General features: G+C 42.1%; 1 protein-coding gene across 3 annotated transcripts in view; it reads left to right on the top strand.

Annotated features, from left to right (window-relative positions):
* LOC145353947 (cadherin-like protein 26) overlaps positions 1 to 21961 on the top strand; it is a 78102-nt gene extending 56141 nt beyond the window's left edge. The window contains exons 12-16 of one of the 3 annotated variants that reach the window (XM_080204965.1): positions 874 to 998; positions 1369 to 1488; positions 9984 to 10079; positions 15596 to 15685; positions 19087 to 21961. In XM_080204965.1, coding sequence (XP_080061091.1) covers positions 874 to 998; positions 1369 to 1488; positions 9984 to 10079; positions 15596 to 15685; positions 19087 to 19278 — 623 coding nt within the window. In that variant the 3' untranslated portion in view covers positions 19279 to 21961. Of the gene's footprint in view, positions 1 to 873; positions 999 to 1368; positions 1489 to 9983; positions 10080 to 12808; positions 12887 to 13413; positions 13534 to 15595; positions 15686 to 19086 lie in introns of those variants that run through there. The other 2 variants (XM_080204966.1, XM_080204967.1) reach the window with 2 other exon arrangements.
* Positions 21962 to 22397: the final 436 nt, after the last annotated feature.

Genomic DNA, 22397 nt, shown 5'->3' with positions numbered 1-22397 from the left:
ATCCACTTGAGTGGCAACCTTCAGAGATCTGTGGATATGAACCCTAAGATCTCCCTGTTCCTCCATGTTACTCAGAACCCTGCCGTTGACCCTGTAATCCACATTCAAATTTGTCCTACCAAAATGAATCACCTCACACTTATCAGGGTTAAACTTCATCTGCCATTTTTTGGCCCAGCTCTGCATCCTATCAATGTCTCTTTGCAGCCTACAACAGCCCTCCACCTCATCCACTACTCCACCAATCTTGGTGTCATCAGCAAATTTACTGACCTACCCTTCAGCCCCCTCCTCCAAGGCATTGATAATAATCACAAATAGCAGAGGACCCAGTACTGATTCCTGTGGTACACTGCTGGTAACTGGTCTCCAGACTGAAACTTTTCCTTCCACCACCACCCTCTGTCTTCTATGAGATAGCCAGTTCTCATCCAATTGGCCAAATTTCCCTCTATCCCACACCTCCTTACATTTTTCATGAGCCGACCATGGGGAACCTTATCAAACACCATACTAAAATCAATGTATATGACATCAACTGCTCTACCTTCATCTACACATGTGGTTACCTCCTCAAAGAATTCAATCAAATTTGTGAGGCAAGACTTACCCTTTATGAATCCGTGCTGACTATCCCGGATTAAGCTGCATCTCTTTTATGGTTTGGTTGTTTAAATATTCTGTGAAGTATCTTTGGACAAATTATCTGCAAAATGTGCTAAATAAATATAAGTTGTTAATACCAAACTAGTGATATTCAGTTGTTCAAAAGAAACGTAAAGGACTTTCCATCATCATCTTACTCATCAAAAGAAATGAAGTCATTTTTCAAAGACATTAACTAATTTAATTTATTTCTTTTAAACTTTGCAGTGGGTTTTTGTTTGTTTAGTTTTTGCACCTTTACACGAAAGAAGGGCCAATATTCGTTGCCTTGTAATGAACCTATGTGGACTTTGGTTAACTATAATGAAGAAGGAGGTAATGCAGACAGTCAGGTACGTGAGTGCACTGAGCTTCAAAACTGCATGAATTACAGTTTCATAGTAATGCAAGTTCCTTCAATCACCCTTATTCTGCCAACCATAAGTGATTGAAATATTGAATGAAATACTGTCTGTTACTTTTTTTTATACATGTTGCATGGCGTACCTGCAACATAACTTAAGACCTTGTGCATCGTTTTCATATGGTGAATGGTCTGTGCATAGCATTTAGTTTTTTTAATAATGTTTTGATAAAAGAATAATGAAAAGGATCAAAAATTTAAAGATTAAGTCCATGGCACTAGTTCCACCATGGACTAGTTTTCCAAGCTGTACAATTAAGCTTTCTTTAAAACGCTTGTATCTATTTTTTCTACAACAGACAACACCACTTGATCCTTCATCTCAATTAGTTTCCAGCGATACTGGATTGGGTGCTGGAAGAGACCTCTCAAATAATTCCAGTGCACAAAAGTATGCCCAAGTTCTGCATAGAGAGAAAGTGAGCAATTGTTCCTTCCATTATAATTTGATTTAATTATGTCTGGTTTAGGTGCCTTGTATTTAAAAACTTTCTTACATAATTTCTTTTCATTTCAGGAATGTACTTTATTCATAAAAACTCTGAAATAAGCCATTGCAAAATAACATTTCCAATAATTACAAACAGTGCAAAAAACACCAGTCATTTTTACAATACTTTATGATGCTCACTTACAAGGTATTATATTTATTACGGTTCAGTTCTTACATAATTTGTGCATTGTTGCATGAAACATGAAAAACTGATCCTGAAGAGAGGTGTATGCACTTCCTGCATCTAATCTGGGCAAACATTGTTTTGGTCAATATTTTGTGTGAAATTAATCAGGAATATTTCTTCGGACTTCTTACAAAATTGTAACCATGTCTTAAAATACTTGAAACATTTTAAGAAGTTTAGGAACAAAATAACATTACTTTTCCAGCCTGTTGAGAAGAAAACGCTCAAAATGTATTTAAACTTACTCATGACTTGTTGATACCAATAGCATGGTGGGTTCAGGGTGAGGACTCTGGGTCTGTACTCATTGGAGTTTAGAAGGATGAGGGGAATCTTATTGAAACTCACAGGACACTGTGAAGCCTAGATAGAGTGGACGTGGAGAGGATGTTTCCATAGATAAGAAAAACTAGAACCAGAGGGCATAAGCTCAGGCTAAAGGAATGATCCTTTAAGACAGAGATGAGGAGGAATTTCTTCAGCCAGAGAGTGGTGAATCTGTGGAGCTCTTTGCCGCAGAAGGCTGTGGAGTCTGGGTCTTTGAGTGTCTTTAAGAAAGAGATAGATAGATTCTTGATGAAAACAAGGATCAAGGATTATGGGGAAAAGGCAGCAGAGTGGGGAATGAGGAAAATATCAGCCATGATTGAATGGCAGAAGAGATTCGATGGGCTGAGTGGCCTAATTCTACTCCTATATCTTGTGGTTTTACAGTCTTATGGGTGAAGTGGGGATGAGCTTCTGAAGAGGCAGCCGTCGATTTACAAGTTCTTGGCAGCATTTGGCTGGGCTATGGCAAATGAAATTCAATACACATGATGCAACATTGGAAGAAAAAAATGTAGCACACATTTAATGAATTTAATTTGAGAAAAGGTTGTACATGATCAGTGAGGGTGGGGGTGGTATCTGCTAGTAGATACAACATTGTCATTACTATCACTCAGGGTTTCAATTAGTAGAACAATAACGATGCTGTTATATTTGCCAATTTAGTCAAGTATACCTTTGGGGATATCATGCTGAAACTGGAAAGTACTCTGGTAAGAACTGCATAGTGCTATATAGTACAATGTTGTATAATAATCTGGGCATGGATAATAGATTATTGTATGGTATTATGTAGTATAGTTGGCTGGTCACATGGCCTAATAGATAAAGGATATGATTAGTGCTGTAATCTGAAAGAGTCATGCTGCAATCATTTTTATGGGTGACAGATGGCACAGCGGTTAGCACTGCTGTCTCACAATAACAGGGAGCTGGGTTCGATTATGCCTCGGCTGACTCTGTGTGGAGTTTTCACATTCTTCCTGTGTCTGTGCGGGTTTCCTTTGCATGCTGTAGTTTCCTCCCACAGCCCTTCCCCTGTAATCCCATGCATTTTGTGGAGATGCCGGTGATGGACTGGGGTAAACACAGTAAGAAGTCTGACAACACCAGGTTTAAGTCCAACCAATTTATTTGATAGTAAACTCACAAGCTTTTGAGGTTTACCTCTTTTGTCAGGTGAATGAAGAGTTCTGGCCTCAGACAGCGCATATAAAGCACAGACAGTTTACAGATTACTGATTAGAATGCGAATCTTTACACCTAACCTGCTGTTCAAGTCTTAAAGTGGCCGACAATGTGAGTGGAAGGAGCACTGATTAAAGAGATGTATATTGTCTCCAGACAGTACAGTAAGTGAGGTTTTGGAAACCCAGGCAAGTCATGGGGGTTACAGATAGTGCAACATGAACCCAAGATCCCTGTTGAGACCGTCCTCATGTGTGCGGAACTTGGCTATCAGTCTCTGCTCAGCGACTCTGCGCCGTTCTGTGTTGTGAAGGCTGCCTTGGAGAACACTTACCCGAAGGTCAGAGGCTGAATGTCCGTGACCACTGAAGTGTTCGCCATCAGGAATATAACAGCACACTGTAAACTGTGTGTGCTGTTATATGCTCTGTCTGAGGCCAGAACTCTGACGAAGGGGCAAACACCGAAAACTTGTGAGTTTACTATCAAACAAATTGGTTGAACTTTAATCTGGTGTTGTGAGACTTCTTACTATATACACAACTACATCCAGGATATGATGGATATAGTCCAGTTCAGTCAGCATCTGGCAAGCCAGGGTGCAGGAGCAATGGGACTCGCAAGATCTCTGGTTTTCCACAGGTGCAGGGTACCATCAACTGCAGTCGTGTGGCACTTAGAGGTCCATGGCATCAAACTCAGAACTATATGAACTGCAAGGCCTTCCATTCGCTGAATGTTCAGATGGTCTGTGACAACACCATGAGTTCATAAGTTCACACTTCGGAGTAGCAAATTCCACAGATTCACAGTCCTTTGGGAGAAGTATATTCTCCTCAACTCTGTTTTAAATTTGCTATCCCTTATCCTAAGTTATACCCTCTCATCCTAGAATGCCCCACTCGTGGAAGCATCTACTCCATGTCTACTTTATCCATACCTTTTACCATCTTGCATACTTCAATTTGATTTCCCCTCATTCTTTTAAATTCCACAGAGGCCTAAACTGTTCAATCTCTCTTCATACAACAAGCCCCTCATCTCTGGAATCAATCCAGTGAACCTCCTCTGAACTGCCTCCAATGCCATTACATATTTCTTCAAATAAGGGGACCAAAACTGTGCACAATACTCCTAGTGTGGCCTCACCAAATGTTTGCTCAATTCCCAGGGAATGTGCACCATTCCTACATTCTCAGCTATGCTGAGACCATTGACATCTTTCAGTGTCCTCAGTGGCTACAAGGTTGGCTCCTTAGGGACAAGGGCTATCCACTGAGGAGATGGCTGATGATGCAGAGGCCACAGAGTGCAGCTGAGACAAAATACAATGTGTCTCATCTTGCAACTTGCACTTCTGTGAAGCAGACCAGACGAATACTGAAGATGAGATCCCAGTGCCTGGACTAGTCTCCAAGCCCTGTTTCAAAGAACCTGCAATATAATCCATGGAGGATGTCACACGTTGTGGTTACTTGCTGCAGCCTGCACATCCTGGTGTTGCAATGGGGGGAGGAACTGCATGAGGAGGAGCTGGAGAAGCTGCATGTTTACTTCAATGAGGAGGATGTTGACAGGGATGAGGCTGTGGAGGTCCTCGAAGGTGGGCATGTTATGAGGCAATGGCGATGTCCAGACGAGGCATTCAATGCTGCTCGATTTATGGAAACTGATGGGGGACATTCCATTATCTTCACATGGTTTCTGTGAGCATTACTCTCCCATCTGATTAACGGCAGCATACATATCCTCTAGTTTAATAGTTTTTTTTATTGCCACAAATAGGCTCACATTACCACTGCAATTATGTTACTGTTACTGTCACTACAGTTCCATTTTCCATGCCTTGGCTCACTGGCCCAGTTGATCTGGGCCCTGTTGTGGTCTTGGATGGCCTCCTTCATTGTCCACTACTCTGGTGCCCGTTTGGGTGCACTGGGGAAGAGTCTGGCGTGGCCAGTGCACCTGGCCACCAGGTCGTTTGGACTGTGGGAGGAGGCTGGAGCACCCGGAGAAAACCCAAGCAGATATGGGAGAATGTGCAGACTCTGCACAGACAGTGACTCAAGCTGGGAATCGAACCCAGGTCCCTGGCTCTGTGAGGCAGTAGTGCTAACTACTGTGAAAGTGAGAGGGGAAAGCTTTAAAAGAGAACTGAGGGGAAACTCTTTCTTGCACAAGGTGGTGCATATATGGAATGAGATGCCAGAAGTTGTTGTAGAGGCGGGTACAATTGAACGTTTAAAATATATTTGGATAAATACATGGATGGGAAAGGTTTAAAGGGATATTGGCCAAACTGGAGGTAATGGGAGTAGTTCAGTTTAGGAAACCTGGTTGGCATAGACAAGTTGGGCGTAGGGCCTGTTTCTTTGCTGTATATCTCTATGACTCTATGATAAGGTTCCTCTCAGAGGGGCACAGTGGCTGCACATAGTCTGTACATTCCAGGAAGGTGATGGTGATGATTTGCAGTGAGGATAGTACATAGATTCACACAGAACTACTGTGAATGCCTGACTCCTGCCTGCCTGATGGCAGCTCACTTTCTCGCAATGATGATGGTCATATCATAGAGTTGCAGAGGGAAAAGTTTAAGCTCTCCTGGTCTTATGGCATGCTTTGTGAGCTGCACCCTTGAGGTTCAGTGTCACCAGATGCAGAATCTAATGGGATGTGGGGCCAGTCACACCACACAGGTGTAGAGAGCACACATGGACAATAACTGGAATGTGCGATGCCAGATCTGTACATTGTGGCAGACATCCTCATTCTCTCTGAGATATGGGCATGACTGTGAAGGAAAACCATCAATGTGTTGGGAAGTTTGCAGAGAGCAGAGAGAGGAAGCCCAGGTGTGAGCAACACTGCCTTTGTCCAGTGCAGGAATCAAATGTTCACTTCAGAATGACAGGATCCATTCAATAAGACCATGGCTCATCTGATAGTAACTTCAAACCTACATCCCATCTATCCCCAATAGATATTACCTTCTTGCTTACCAATAGTCAATTCATCTCTGCCTTAAAAATATTCAAAAGGGGAAAGACACCCAGCTCCCTAGGTTGCATCTCAGGGCTCTGCAGTCTCTCACCATTTAGATAGTGTATGCTGCTCTTTCAATCTTCCTGCCAAAATGGACCATTTCACATTATCCCATATTATGTGCCAGATCCTTGACCACCTACTTTACCTGTTTATATCGTTTTGTACCCTCCTTATGTCCTTTCACAAAATGAACATCAATCTGATCCACTCGCATTCTCAGTTTTGTATACCCTGAATCTTGATTAAAGCAAGTTAGCTTGGTTTCATTTTTCTTCCAGATTAAGTCCAGGTTTTCCGAGCTTTGAAATTTATTTACCAACATGATTTTTCCTTTTAGTTTTAGATGGATGAGTTATAATAATTTGCAAATCTCAGAAAAGCTGTAGATTTACAAAACTCTTGTGTAATTAATTCTCACTGTCATTATGATACTGACAATCAGAATTGTAGTGAAGATTGTGGGACTAAAAAGTGCATAATATAGTACTAATCTCTAGAAGCCTATGTTTCATTCATCCAGAAAGTTTTTAGCTCTTATGGGTATTTAAATTTGTGGTTTTATTTCATTGCTTCGAGCTCATCACATAGAGATGAAATGTTCAGACCAGTTAATCTCTTAAGGGGTTTTGACTCAACAACTTGCACGATGTAATTTTACTTCTGACAAAACAAATGCTCAACACTAAATAGCTGGATAATTTTCAGAAAGCATTGAGAGTGATAGTCACTTTAACCTCATATTTTACAGGCAGAAATATTGCTGCTCTGTATACTTTAATTAGTATGTTTTTACACACTGCACTGAACACCAGGAGTTATACAGAGCACTTTTTTAGGGGGAGAATCTTACCAGAAAATGACAGTGATATTTCTGGTGAGAAAAATGGCGTGTTTCCAGAGAGGCACACTGGTGTTCTCTCCAGAACTTACAACACACAGCCTTGAAAAATCAAGGGGGCGTATTTCACACCATCATGTGACAGGTGGGGTTGAAACGTGCCAGCAAAGCCCAGCTGCACTAAGATCAAGGCGTCCCAATTATAAGAGGAATGAACCTCCCCCCAGCCCACCACAGAGGCCTCAGTGGTTTACCACCTCACCCCTGATTGGAGTCAGAACTTCTCTCCACTTTCTACCCCCAATTATTGACCCCTTACCCTGCCTGACCATTGCCCTTTTCCCACGGTCCAACAGTTGGAACAGGTGGCCACCCACCCACCATCCTCCCCTCCCAACACCGACTGGCAGCATCCATTGCTCTTGTGTTGCACCTGGCCCTAGATACCTCTGTGATGGAAGGGCCCAGATATCTCCACGGTGGAGAGGGGGTGGGGTGGTTTATTCTTACTGGTGATTTAAAAATGGCACCCCAATCTCAGTGGAGCTGGTTCCTGGCTCTGTGTCCCCGCTCTGTCAGATGATGTCAAGATCTTGGAGGGCGATTCTCCCAGGCAGCTGTGGGCTTTCTGCTGGGTGCCAAGGCCTCCATGCATCTCTGGTGCCAGAATTCTGGCATTATCAGATCCATGCCTTGGAATTGCCCACTGGGCATTGAGCAATGCCAAGATAGGTGGCCTATTGAGAGGAGGATGGGTCCTCTGGGGGCAATTGGTGGGGATGGGGGGAACCTGCTTCCAGTCTGCAGTTGTGATCAGTGGGGGAGAGAGGGAGGATAGCAATCGGGATTGGGCACTGGGATGGTGGGGGGGTGGGGGGGCGGGGGGGGGGGGGGGTGCGTGGTGGTGATTGGCCTGCCAGGTGAGGGTCAGGGCTTTGGGGGGTTTGGGACTGTGGGGGGAGGGGAGTTGTATTGGGAGATTGGGATTGCCAGGGGTGGTGGGGCAACGGGGTGGGGAGATAGAGGTGGGCTGAAGTGGGGTCAGGGCTTTGGGGCTGGCCTGGAGATGTCCAGAATGCCAGTGATCGGGGCGGGGGGCGTGGTGGGGGGGGGGGGGGGGGGGGGGGCGCGGTGGTGGTGGTGGTGGTGGATGGAATTGGAGGGGCGGTGTTGTGAAGTTGTGGTGTTGACCAGTGATTGAGCTGGCCAGTGATTGGGAGGCTGGCAGCGTGGGGCTATTGCACATGCACTGACCTCGGCATTGACAAATTGCCACTTGCTCAGTGGTCCACACAGCACTATGCTGCTGGCCTCTCCAATAGGAATAGGCCCCACCCCCAGCTTTTCAGCGAGATTCATGCTAGGGCACTCTGATGCACAAAGTGTGGGTGATTCATTTTGAAAATCCCGCTAATAAAAGCAGTGGGATTTACTCCAGTTTTTACATGAATTCGGCACTTAGAAATTTTTTGGAAGAATCCCACTCGTGGAGAAAAGAACCTGTGGAACTGGAGAGTTTCACAGGAGTTTTCTCACCAGAACTGGCACAATGCCAAATTCTGGTAAGATTGTCCCCATTGTGACTCCAACACAATAGAAGATTCACAGGTATATAATCGGACAAACTTGACAACAGTCAAAGGAGGAGGCATTAGGACAGGTGGCTAAGAGTTGGTTGATTCAAAGTGTTTTTATGGAGAATATTAGAGGAGGAGAGAGAGAGAGGTAGAGAGAGACAGGAAGACAGTTGAGGACAAATCTTGTTGTCAATTTTCCTTTAACTGTCCCTCACATCTCTCATCTCCCCAGTATTCATTCACTTCAGTCTACTCCAGAGCATCAAGCATAGTTTAATGTCATGCACTGACAACAATATAACTCCAATATGAAAGGTGGAGTTGCCAACTCACCCAATATCCACCACAGACTGACCTCAGGGGCTATGGTAAGATAAAATAAAATACATTTCTAAATATCTATTACAGAGCTCACTATGTGGAGAAAGAGTTTTGATCGGCAAAATTCCACACATTTTTATCTCATTAATATTTAATCCATTATATACACACACATATATATATTCATGGCCCCATATCAAAGGCAACTAATCACTTTATAACCTATCGGAGCTGTCAATCGCTTTGAACTTAGAGCCCCCTCCTTCCCCCACAATGTTAAGGATAGGTCATAGAAGCAGTAAAACAATTCCATTATGATAATGATAACTCTCTGGCTTATTTCAAAAATCATCTATTGAAATTACAAGCTCAGATTTTTTTTTACTAAGAGAGACAGCAGGCTATTTTTTTCAAAATTTAAAGCGTAGGAGACTTAAATGACTAAAAGTTACATAGACCTTAACAACCTTGAAGCGTGTCCACGTCTTTTAGCAATCCCAAAAGGGTACCTGACTGCTCCAAACGAATATCTGAGCTCTTCAAAGAATTCCTGTAGGTTTAGACATTTTTCTTAATTTCGTGTTTTTTAAATTTGGGTGATGAAAATTGCTTCTGAGTGAAGGCAGCTGCACTTTTGAATGCTATACTTCCTCCATTCCCCCCCTGTGGAAATGGTGATTGCCAGATATGGGGTGGGATTCAATGGTGGCATTTTGACTAAGGTTCAGCATTCCAGCTCCACGAAAGTTTGCACCAAGTTGTAAAACATAAACAACCCTTCTTCAGTTCGGAAATTACCGTTAGATCAAGAATTAAAAGTTTAGAGCAGAACGTTGTCATGAGGAAGGAAGCTAAATTTAATGCCAATTCATATTTTTAAAAGTCTTTCATTTAATCTGATTGCTTTAGTTTCTCCATTTCTTTCATTACAGGGATTTTTGTCATATGGGGGTGGCACAGTGAGACGCGATAATACATCACATGGACATGGACATGGCATGAATACTTGGGCTAAATGGCAGAATGTGGTAAGAACAGACCACTGTATATTCTAATGCCCCTGGTTATGTGGCTTTTATTGATATACTAGACAGAGCACAAAGACTGCAGAGAATGGATTTTTTAAAAGTTAAAGTAAAGTTTATTTATTAGTTACAAGTAAGGATCACACAAACACTGCAATGAACTTACTGTGAAATGCCCCCCAGTCGCCACAGTCTGGCACCCATTTGGGTCAATGCACCTAACCAACACGTCTTTCAGAATGTGGGAGCCAGATGGACATGGGGAGAACTCCACACAGTCAGTGTCCCAAGCTGGGAAATGAACCCGGGTCCTGGAGCTGTGAAGCAGCAGTGCGAACTACTATGCTATCGTGCTGCCCCACCACTGTGCCACCTTTGACTCTTTGCATTTCTGTATATACTTAACAACTGTTTAAATCTATTTCTCCTAGTTTTAGGCTTTAAAAAATCATACATTAATCCTTTGACAACTGTACAGGATGCAAAAATACTCCAATATATTAAACATTGCGGTTCTAAAAATGAATATCATGTGTGTCTACTGAAGAGACAGGAAGATACACTTGAAGATGCCAGGTCAGGAGGGGAGATGCTGGGTGCCCATTGGAAGGAATCGTTCTTTATTTCCTTGGGCCCCTTTATGCCCTTTATTTGTTTGGGGTCCATGCTACAAAGCTGAACTGGATTCATGGATGATTCCCACAACTGCTAGTTATCAGGTATCTGTTCTGCTGAATCTTATCAAAGGTTTAGGCTACCAGATCTCCTAAAGAGAAGACCTGCCATCCCTCCCTATGCCATTGACAGTGGCCATTATCCCAAAAGGTCCACTTGGAAAATCCAACTCTTCGAGTATCTGTGCTCAGACTACTGTCTAGTTCTGTTTCAAAGGTTGCAGAGATGTTGAAGTGCATGAGAAGGGAAAATACAACATCATCACTGACATCAAAGTAACTTTCATGAAGGCCATTTCAGGTTGGAAACCTGTTTGGAGAGATTCACATTTTGAATTGTGGGAAAGATTGACATGGATTTGGAAGACAAAATCAAAGGCCATTGAAGTGGAAAGCAAGAATGAACATAAAGTGGAAGCCTGCAGGGATAGAGGGGCTGTTGGTGCTTTTTTGAGGAGGGTGGTGATGATGGAGTTTACAGAAGGAATGAGATAGCATCTGTCCAAAATGATGGGGCTCATGGTATTGAGGGTTGATATATTAACATTGTTAAAGAGTTCACTAAATAGCAGGAAACAGCAGAGCTGGTGGGAAAAGAAACATATGCAGGGGTACAAGTGGTAGTGAGGAAGCATCAGAGACAGCTGAATAGATGGTCTTAATCATAGTAACAAAAAGATGTGCGTATTTGTTATTGGAGGTGAAAGTGCCAATGACAGGTGAGAAGGGATAGATTTCAAGAAGAATAAGAGTCGAGAAAGAGGGAGAGATTTGTGGAGGACAAGCTGACAGTGAAATTACAGGAGAGTTGAATTACAGAAAGAGATTGAAATCACTAAGGATGAGGAGGTGCTCAGTGCAGAAGCTATCAGAAGCATGGTAGCAGGATATCTTCGATAGGACCTTTGGATGGGACTTTGGATGTGCAGTAGAAAATGATGGTTTAATAGGAGTGGTTGAACAAGCTGGGGTGCTTGCAGGAAGAGATGTTGGCAGAGTTAATGGAGGGAGAGACCATGGTCTGCTTTGACGCAAGGGGCCACATTGTCATAATGATGGTTGGGGCAAGACAGGTGGTGGAAAGTTGATGTTATGGCTGGATGTGATGACTGGATTTAGCCCCCTTGATCAGTGGCAATAAAAAACTTACAAAATGCATTTTCCAATAAATGCCTTTTCTAATCCAAATATATTTCCTTTTTAATAAGGAGCCAATCAAACTAGACTTCTCGGCTCAAAGGAAGAGTAAGTTTATTAGTTACTAAATCAAGAAAAAATAAAAGAAGACGTGACAACACAAATACACACACACATACTCAGAAGCAAGCAAAGTTAGTCAAATATATAGTTAAGTCCTATTAGAGGGAGAGAGATGGTTAACAGCTTTCATTGCCTTGACAGAATTACCATTGATCAAAGTTCATCACACTACATTTTTAATATATTCCTTTCAAGAATCCCTTTTTAAAATGGATCTTGTACCTTCTCCCCCCCCCCCCCCCCCAACCTGTGCAACATGTTTGAGCAACTTTCTAGTACAATCCATATAGTTAGATTCCAGGAAAGGGATCAACTTAAAATATCAGACATCAGATGATTGGTGTTAGCCATCTTTGGTCAGTATCCTTTTATGTTTTCTTAAACAGGCCCTCTAAACACTTCAACAGGTTTTTTTGGTTACCTGGTGAAATTATAGATATATTTTAGTCACAATATGCCATCATCATGACACTAGGCAGAAAAATTGCAGTGAAGGGCCAAGGCATTTCTTCCTGCAAGTCAACGTTCAATAAAATACAGGCCAGTGTCATCATCTACAATAAAGATATGGATATCAAGGGCCTTGTTCACAAGGGAATGGACATACTGAAGTTTATGAAAAGGAGGACTAGTGAATCAAAAAATATAACAGAAGTTTGTAGTGAGGAAGCACATTAAATATCTAAAGAATAAATATGTTGTTACTCTTTAGAAGAAGTATGAATTTGTTAAGCTTGAATTCTTTCACTTTTGGGAGAATTATACTCATTTAGAATTCATGATCTATTTTCAATATAGGAGACTTCATCACATGTAAATGGTTCATTAAGATCAAGCTACCAAAGTTCAAACGCTTGGGACTCCAGGAAGCATTTGGTAATAACAAATCTCCATGTGTCACTAACCAAAGCATTCTTATCAACCCAGTATCTCTAATGTAGGACATATAATTCATAAAACATAAAAATATGAACAATAACTTGATAAACATGGAACAATTGGGGAAGTGGTGGCCTAGTGGCATTATCACTAGACTATTAGTCTAGTAACTCAACTAATATTCTGGGGACCCCAGGTTGAAATCCCGCCACGGCAGATGGTGGAAGCTGAATTTAATTTAAAAAAATCTGGAATTAAGAATGTATTCATGATCATGAAACCATTGTCGATTGTCAGAAAAACCCATCTGGTTCACTAATGTTCTTTAGGGAAGGAAATCTGCCATCCTTACCTGGTCTGGCCCACTTGTGACTCCAGATCCACAGTAACGTGGTTGACTCTCAACTGCACTCGGGCAGCTAGGGGTGGGCAATAAATGCTGGCCAGCCAGCGATAGCCATGTCCCATGAATGTATATATATATATATATATATATATATATAAAAAATGTCTTTCCCCTATAGGAAAGTTTGAAACATGGAGGTAGCACATTGAGACCAACCAATACATTACAAGGACTTGGTGCACAGGCTTGGGCGAACAAGCATCATTCGGTAAGACCAGATTGAAATGAAATACATTTAAAATTCAATGTCAGTTATCAGAGTGATCTTTTCCTCCTGTTAAGTGGTTAGAAATTCTCCCAGCATAGGAGTTACAATAGGTTTCAGACTCTTGACCATCACAAACGTTATCAGTTTTAAAAGGACATAGAGAGTATTACAGGGCTTAACAGTGACAGTGTAAACAGATAATTGCATTTAGAAATGCTTTCTGATTCACTGTAAGCTGGGAACTTCCTCAGAACTGCTTACTGTTATAACTTTTGTCAGGGCTATAATGGAAATCCTGCCTAGATGTGTAAGCAGAGCGTGCATCATACTTCTGATGATGTTACAGCATCAGAGCTCAGATCAAGTTCTTTGGCTAAGTTAGTACATATTAGTCCCAAATTTAAGGGTATATCATCATATAAGGCAAATCAAGAAAATATTTCCTTGCAGTCATTGAAAGTGTCTTCAAAGAAAGCTCTTATCACAGCTGAGACAATAGTTTGTAAGTATATTTCGTAAATTAATCAATGGATAATATGACCAATAATATGACTGATTGAGATAACACATGAATTACTTTCACCATGTTAACTGGCTGTAAAGAACAGAAGAACATCCTGAAAGCACATTAATAAGTGCAAATATTATCTTCTTTCCCTCTCCTTGCACATTGGCAATTGAAACAGGTATAATCACATGAAAAGAGAAAAAGATATCTGAAGAGAGAACAAAGAAAATTACAGCACAGGAACAGGCTCTTTGGCCCTCCAAGCCTGCACCGACCATGGTAGCTGATTGAACGAAAACCCCCTACCCTTCCAGGGATCGTATGACTCCATTCCCACCCTATTCATGTATTTGTCAAGATGCCCCTTAAAAGTCACTATCTATCCGCTTCCACTACTTCCCCCAGCAGCGAGTTCCAGGCACCCACCACCCTCTGTGTAAAATATTTGCCTCATACGTTTCCTTTAAACCTTGCCCCTCACACCTCAACCCTATGCCCCCTAGTAATTGACTCTTCCACCCTGTGAAAAAGTTTCTGACTATCCATTCTGTCCATGCCCCTTATAATCTTGACTCCTATCAGGTGACCCATCAACCTCCGTCGTTCCCGTGAGAATAAATCAAGTTTCTCCAACCTCTCCTCATAGCTAATGCCCTCCATACCAGGCAACACCCTGGTAAATCTTTTCTGTACCCTCTCTAAAGCCTCCACATCCTTCTGGTAGTGAGGCGACCAGAATTGAACACTATATTCCAAGTGCGGCCTAATTAAGGTTCTATAAAGCTGCAACATAACTTGCCAATTTTTGAACTCAATGCCCTGGCGGATGAAGACAAGCATGCCACATGCCTTCTTGACAACCTTCTCCACCTGCGTTGCCACTTTCAGCGACCTGTGTACTTGTACACCTAGATCCCTCTGCCTATCAATACTCTTGCGGGTTCTGCCATTTACTGTATATTTCCTATCTGTACTAGAAATTCCAAAATGCATTACCCCACATCTGTCCAGATCAAACCCCATCTGCCATCTCCCCGCCCAAGACTGCAACCGATTTATATCGTGCTATCCTCTGATGGTCTTCATTGCTCTCCAGAAATCCAGCAACTTTTGTGTCATCCACAAACTTTCTAATCAAACCAGTTACATTTTCCTCCAAATCATTTTATATATATATTACAACAGCAAATGTTCCAGCACTTATCCCTGAGTAATGCTACTTGTCACAGCCCTCCATTCAGAAACACACTCTTCTACTGCTACCCTCCATTTTCTATGACTGAGCCAGTTCTGTATCCATCTTGCTAGTTCTAATCCCATGCAACTTCACCTTCTGTACCAGTCTGCCATGAAGGACGTCACTATGATTTTTATTGCCAATGAAGTACTTTTGAACTGTAGTCACTATTATTATGTAAAAAAAATCAGAAAACAAAGATATTAGCAGAAACTTGGACTGAGGAAATAACCATCCTCAAAGATTTGTCAGAATTTGTAAATCTCTATAAATGCAGCACTTTGGTTAATCTGATTACTTGTGCAACTGAATTTATTTACAATTATTCATTTCTCTTTCCCCTATAGGAAAGTTTGCAACATGGAGATAGCATATTGAGACCAATCAATACGTTGCAAGGACTTGGTGCACAAGCTTGGGCTAACAAGCATCATTCGGTAAGACCAGATTGAAATGAAATACATTTAAAATTCAATGTCAGTTATCAGCGATCTTTTCCTCATGATATGTGGTTAGAAGTTCTGACTGTACATATCCCTCCCAGTATAAGAGCTACAACAGGTTTCAGACTCTTGAGCTGTACTTAACCATCACAGACGGTATCACTCTTAAAAGGACATACCGTGCTAAATGGCACAGCAGACTTCGAACCGATCTAGCAACTCAAGACTGGGCATCCATGAGGCACTGTGGACCATCAACAGCAATGGAACTGTACTCCAGCACAATCTGCAACCTCATGGCCTGGCATATCCTCCACTGAACCATTACCATTGAGTCACGTTCAATGGAGAATGCAGGAAGGCATGCCAGAAGCAGCACCAGGCTTACCTAAAAATAAGGTGTCAACTTGGTGAAGCTACCAAACAGGGCTACTGGCATGCCAAATGGCAAAAGCAGCAAGTGATAGACAGAGCTAAGTGATCACACAACCAGTGGATCAAATCTAGGTCCTTCCACATTCAGTCATGAATGGTGGTGGACAATTAAATACTTCACTGGAGGAGGAGGCTCCACAAATATCCCTATCATCAATGATGGAGGAGCCCAGCACATCGTTGATAAGGCTCAAGCATTTGCAACAATCTTCAGCCAGAAGTGCCGAGTGGATGATCCATCTCAGCCTCCCCCTGTGGTCCTCAGTGTCTCAGATGCCAGGGCTCCAGCTCATTTGATTCGCTCCACGTGGTTGGAGGCACTGGATACTGCAAAAGGCAATGGGCCCCGATAAATTTCCGGCAACAGTACTGAAGGCTTGAGCTCCAGAACTTGCTGCTCCACTAGCCAAGCTCTTCCAGTGCAGTTACACCACTGGCATCTACCCAACAATGTGAAAAATTGGACAGGTATATCCTGTACACAAAAAGCAGGATAAAGCCATCTCCGCCCATTATTGCCCAATCAGTTACTCTCGATCATCAGTAAAGTGATGGGATGAGTCACTGACAGTGCTATCAACCAGCACCTGCTCAGCAATAACCTGCTCAGTGGCACCCAGTTTGGTTTTGCCAACTCCTCACCTCATTATGGCCTTGGTTCAAACATGGACAAAAGAGCTGAATTCCAAAGGTGAGATGAGAGTGACAGCCCTTGACATCAAGGCTGCATTCAACCAAGTGTGGCATCAAGGAGCCCTAGCAAAATTGGAATCAATGGGTATCAGGAGGCAAACACTCCGCTGGTTGGAGTCATACCTGGTACAGAGGAAGATGGTTGTAGCTGTGGAAGGTCAGTCACCTCAGCTCCAGGATACCTCTGCATCAGGGTAGTATCCGAGGCCCAACAATCTTCGACTGCTTCATCAACGACCTTCCCACCATCATAAGGTCAGAAGTGGGGATGTTTGCCGATGATTGCACAATGTTCAGCACCATTCACAATTCCTCAGATACTGAAGCAGTCCATGTTCAAATGCAACAAGATCCGGACAATATCCAGACTTGAGCTGGCAAGTGACAAGTAACATTATTGCCACACAAGTGCCAGGCAATGACCATCACCCCTTGACATTCAATGGTGTTACCATCACTGAATCCCCCACTGTCAACATCCTTGGGTTACCATTAACCAGAAATTCAACTGGGCTCACCACATTAACACCGTGGCTACAAGTGCGGGTCAGAGGCAAGTAACTCAGTTCCTGACTCCCCAAAGGCTATCCAGCATCTACAAGACACAAGTCAGGAGTGTGATGTAATACTTCCCAATTGCCTGGATGGGTGCAGCTCCAACAACAGCCAAGAAGCTTGACACCATCCAGGACAAAGCAGCCCGCTGATTGGCATCTACAAACATCCAATCCCTCCACCACTGACGCTCAGTCGCAGCAGCGTGTACTATCCACTAGATGCACTGCAGCAATTCACCAAAGATCCTTAGACAGCATCTTCCAAACCCATGGCTACTTCCATCTAGAAGGACAAGGGCAGCAGATACGTGGTTCCCTTCCAAGCCTCACCATACTGACTTGGAAATATATCGGCACTCCTTTGCTGTCGCTGGGACAAAATCCGGGAATTCCCTTCCTAACGGCATTGTGGGTCAACCCACAGCATGTGGACTGCAGTGATTCAAGAAGGCAATCTAGGGATGGGCAATAAATGCTGGCCAGCCAGCGATGCCCATGTCCCACGAATGAATAAAGAAAAAGAGTATAACAGGGCTTATCATTGACAGTGTAAGCAGATAATTACATTTAGAAATGCTATCGGATTCACTGTAAGCTGGGAAATTCCTCAGAACTGCTTACACACTGCTGTTATAACTTTTGACAAAACCAGGTTTAAGTCCAACCGATTTATTTGATAGTAAACTCACAAGCCTTGTGAGTTTACTATCAAATAAATCAGTTGGACTTAAACCTGGTGTTGTCAGACTTTTTACTGTATTTACCCCAGTCCAACGCCGGCATCTCCACATCGTCATAACTTTTGTCAGAGCTATGATGGAAATCCTGTCTAGATGTATAAACAGAGCATGCATCATACTTCCGATGAAGTTACGGCAGCAGAGCTCAAATCTTTGACTAAGTTAGTACATTTTCATCCCAAATTTAAAGATATACCATCATATAAGGCAAATCAAGAAAAGATCTCCTTGCAGTCATTCAAAGTGTCTCCAAAGAGAGCTCTTATCACAGGTGTGATGATAGTTTGTAAGTAGATTTCATAAATGAATCTGTGGATAATACGACCAATGCTTCAGAAAGCATTATTGAGATAACATATGAATTACTTTCACCGTATGTTTAAAAAAAAGTGGAAAATATTCCAAAGAATACTAGTGATGGGCGGCATGGTGGCGCAGTGTTTAGCACTGCTACCTCACAGCATCAGGGATCCAGGTTCGATTCCAGGATTTGGCAGGGGGGGGTCACTGTCTGGGCACAATTTTACAATTTTTGTCTCAGGTGGACTTGAAACTGGGAGAGTTTCAGATCTGTCTTTTAGGTGTGTTTTTAGCGCCCACCCCCTGCACCCCCCTCCAATTGTGATGATAGACACCCAAGAAATGGTAGTAAAAGCTTATGTTCCCACCATGGAAGTTTATGGTGGGGTGGGGGGTTGGGTTGGAGTGCTTTTGAAAGAAGGCTTAAAGGCCTTAATTGGACCCTAGATTCTAAACTTTATTACACTTGCCCACCTAAGATTTCTCACCATCCATTGGCATTTCCATTGCAGTGCCACTGAGTGTTTTACTTTAATTACAAATTGGCCCACAAGAACTCTACAGAGGAGAAACTCCTCATGTTCACTTCAGGTCACCAGATCAGTGATTACTGAATACTATCTACATTAGTCATCATTACTTACATTTTAATTCAACTTATTTTTTTCAGGAACTGGACACAGATGATATGGAAGTTAATTACGAGCCACATGTATATAGCTATGAAGGAGATGAACAATGTGAGCCATGTCTTGACGCCATCAGCATAGTTGAAAGTAGCTCTGCCTCTGACTATCTGAATGACTTGGGCCCAATGTTTGTAAAACTAGCAAGAATCTCTCAGAGAGAGAATCCACTGTAAGTTCAAAAGGAACAGGAAGAAACCTTGAACAAGAATTACCGATAGCTAGAACTAGCCCATGTTATGTTTGATTACATTCCAGTTGAAATATTTTTCAAGTGAATACGTCTATTTTCATAAAATTTTCTTCACTGCCTAACATATTTTTGGTGGAAGATGCAAGGAAACTCCTGAGAAATTTTGTAAATATGTTTATTTCCGACTTTTGTGAATGTCCTGCTGAAGCTAAAAGCCAACGACAGGAATCACCATGAAACTGAACTCCACAGTAGCCTCTTTAATACATTAAAATGTTGACCAGTATTGTGAATTTAGTTAAGAATATGCAAATTACAAATACTTCATACGATTTTGAAAATCCTAACTGAAAGAGGGCAATTAAAATATGTTACACTATTTTCTGTTCAGGCTGTAATACTTCTACTCTTATTGCATTTTAAAACTATCACCTAACTGGTTTAAGTATTTTAATATAATGGGTAAATGTGATGAAAGGTCTCAAAAATAAGCAAAGATGTTCCAACAGCAAGCATTATCTGAAAATCTTTTTATATAAAGTAGCATTCAATTGTACTAAATTACAATTTTAGTTTTGTTCAGGGTGTCTGTAGCATTGACATTGGGCTAGATTTTCCTTTGCCATTTTACCTAAAGCTAATGAGGTGATGGTGTAAAACAGAGTCAAACAGGCAATGAAGCTCGCCACTATGTTCCTGACCTGACTTTAATTCCTTCCCTCCAGAATGTACTAGGATAACCGCAAGTCACCACTATCCTACTCATTTGGATTATGATTTACATCGGAGGAGTTGGGCCACTTAAACCACTCTATTCCCCTGCACTTAACCCCCTACTATTGCTAATCCTAGGAATTGTGAAGAGAGGGGTGCTTTTACTCCCTGCAGTGGCAGTAAATAGTGGATGCAGCATGGTACATATAGAGCTAAGTGACTGACAATTTAGATCAAAGCCCTGCAATCTGTGAGCAGTAGATTTTAGGCTGCTACAGTTTAAATCAGCTTAACTTGACAAATATTAAAAAAAATTCTATATTGGATTCATATTATGTTTATTGTAATAAACTAGGTAGGGTGCCATTTTGTATTAAAATGTAGCCAAAGGAGCCATTGTTGTGTGATTCATACAGTGATACAAGCTCATTATCTCAGTGATAAGCTGACAATTTCTAATTCAACATTATTGCCATTGATAGCAACCAGCCAGCAAAGGACAATTTATTAGTGAAACTCAATATGTATCATAGAATCGTATAATCCTACGTGCAGAAGGAAACAATTCAGCCCATCAAGTCTGCACCAGCCACAAACCCAGCCAGACCCTATCCCCACGACCCCATGCATTTACCCTAGCTAGTCCCCGTAACACTAAGAGGTAATTTAGTATGGCCAATCTACCTAACCTGCACATCTTTTGAGTGTGGGAGGAAACCGGAGGATCTAGAGGAAACCCATGCAGACATGGAGAGAACATACAAACTCCACACAGACAATGACCCGAGCCCAGAATTGAACCTGGGTCTCTGGCACCCTGATGCAGCAGTGCTAACCACTGTGCCACTGCACTGTCCAAATGTAATTGAAGAATAAGTGATTGAATTTAGTTAATAAGGCTGGATGGTGTGTAAACATGCTTTAAGTGTAGTGCAAGCTAATACTTCACAAGTGTTGCTATTATCCATAAGATACAGGAATGGTCCAGCACTTAACTGCTTACCTTAGCTGTCTGGGGCATGAACGGAAGAATGTACAAAAAGACGACCCTATTATCCTATTGTTACATTCCCTGAGGCATCTTCACAAATATGCAAATGCAAATACATTGATCTAATGTTATAAACAATTAGTTAATTATAACAGGTATGATATTAGAGGAAGTGATGCAAAATTCAAAGGATACAGTTGGAGAGTTTCAGAGAGAGAAAGAATTGGCTACAAGATGTGATTGATTATTTAGGGTGGCACGGTGGCACAGTGATTAGCATTGCTGCGTCATAGCTCCAGAAGACCTGTGTTCAATTCTGACCTCGAGTGACTGTGTGAAGTTTGCACATTCTCCCCTTGTCTGCATGGGTTTCCTCCAGGTGTTCTGGTTTCTTCCTACCATCTAAAGACTTGTGGGTTAGGTGGATTGGCCACGCTAAATTGCCCATTAGTGTTGAGGGACTAGCAAGGTAAAGACGTGGGGTTTGCGGGATCTGAGTGGGATTGCTGTTGGTGCAGTTCAGATGAGCCCTATGGGATTCTATGAGTAGGATTTGTATTGGATTAGTTCCTGGGCAGGTTTTGAGAGATCCATTATTGAGGCCAGTGAGACAGTACTTAAGGATTTACATAGAACGTAGAACATTACAGCGCAGTACAGGCCCTTCGGCCCTCAATGTTGCGCCGACCAGTGGAACCAATCTAATGACCCTCTAACCAAAACTATTCCAATATTATCCATATGCCTATCCAATGACCATTTGAATGCCCTTAAAGTTGGCGAGTCCACAACTGCTGCAGGCAGGGCATTCCACGCCCTTACTATCCTCTGAGTAAAGAAATTAAATTTCAGATTGGGTGCCAGGAATTGGATCATTAAGCGTTGGTTTGTACTATGTTGAGTATACTTTTGTATTTTTCCTTTATCTTCAATAAACCTTGATATTATTCACTTATCCTCATCTTTGCCTGCTGGTTAAGTCTCTATTGAATCTGAAACATTTGAAACTGTTTTGAAGGGGTTAATTTGGATCTGTACAGTTAGGCCCTGCACAGTTAAATTAAACTGACCTAAATTATTGAAACACCCTTTTTAAACAGACAAGTCTTCCCACATCATATGTGAATTTTCATGGCCTCCTCCTGCTGTTTCCACCACTTCAAACGGTTTGATTAACTCCATGTGATATCTAGGAATAGCTGGCTGTGCATTCACTAAAGGCTATAAGCACTAACAAATCCCTACTGCAGTCCTGAAGATTAATGATCTGCAATAGGCTGTACCTCTGAGCAAGCTGTTTCAGTACAGTTCCAACGCTGACAATCTCAACAGTGTAAGTAGCCTCACAACGCCAGATTAAAGTCCAACAGGTTTATTTGGAATCACGAGCTTTCGGA

This window comes from Carcharhinus amblyrhynchos, chromosome 16, assembly GCF_965287045.1.
Source record: "Carcharhinus amblyrhynchos chromosome 16, sCarAmb.v2.hapA, whole genome shotgun sequence".
Taxonomy (NCBI): Eukaryota; Metazoa; Chordata; class Chondrichthyes; order Carcharhiniformes; family Carcharhinidae; genus Carcharhinus; species Carcharhinus amblyrhynchos.
The sequence above is the reverse complement of the archived record's forward strand: the minus strand, read 5'-3'. Positions and strand labels throughout refer to the sequence as shown.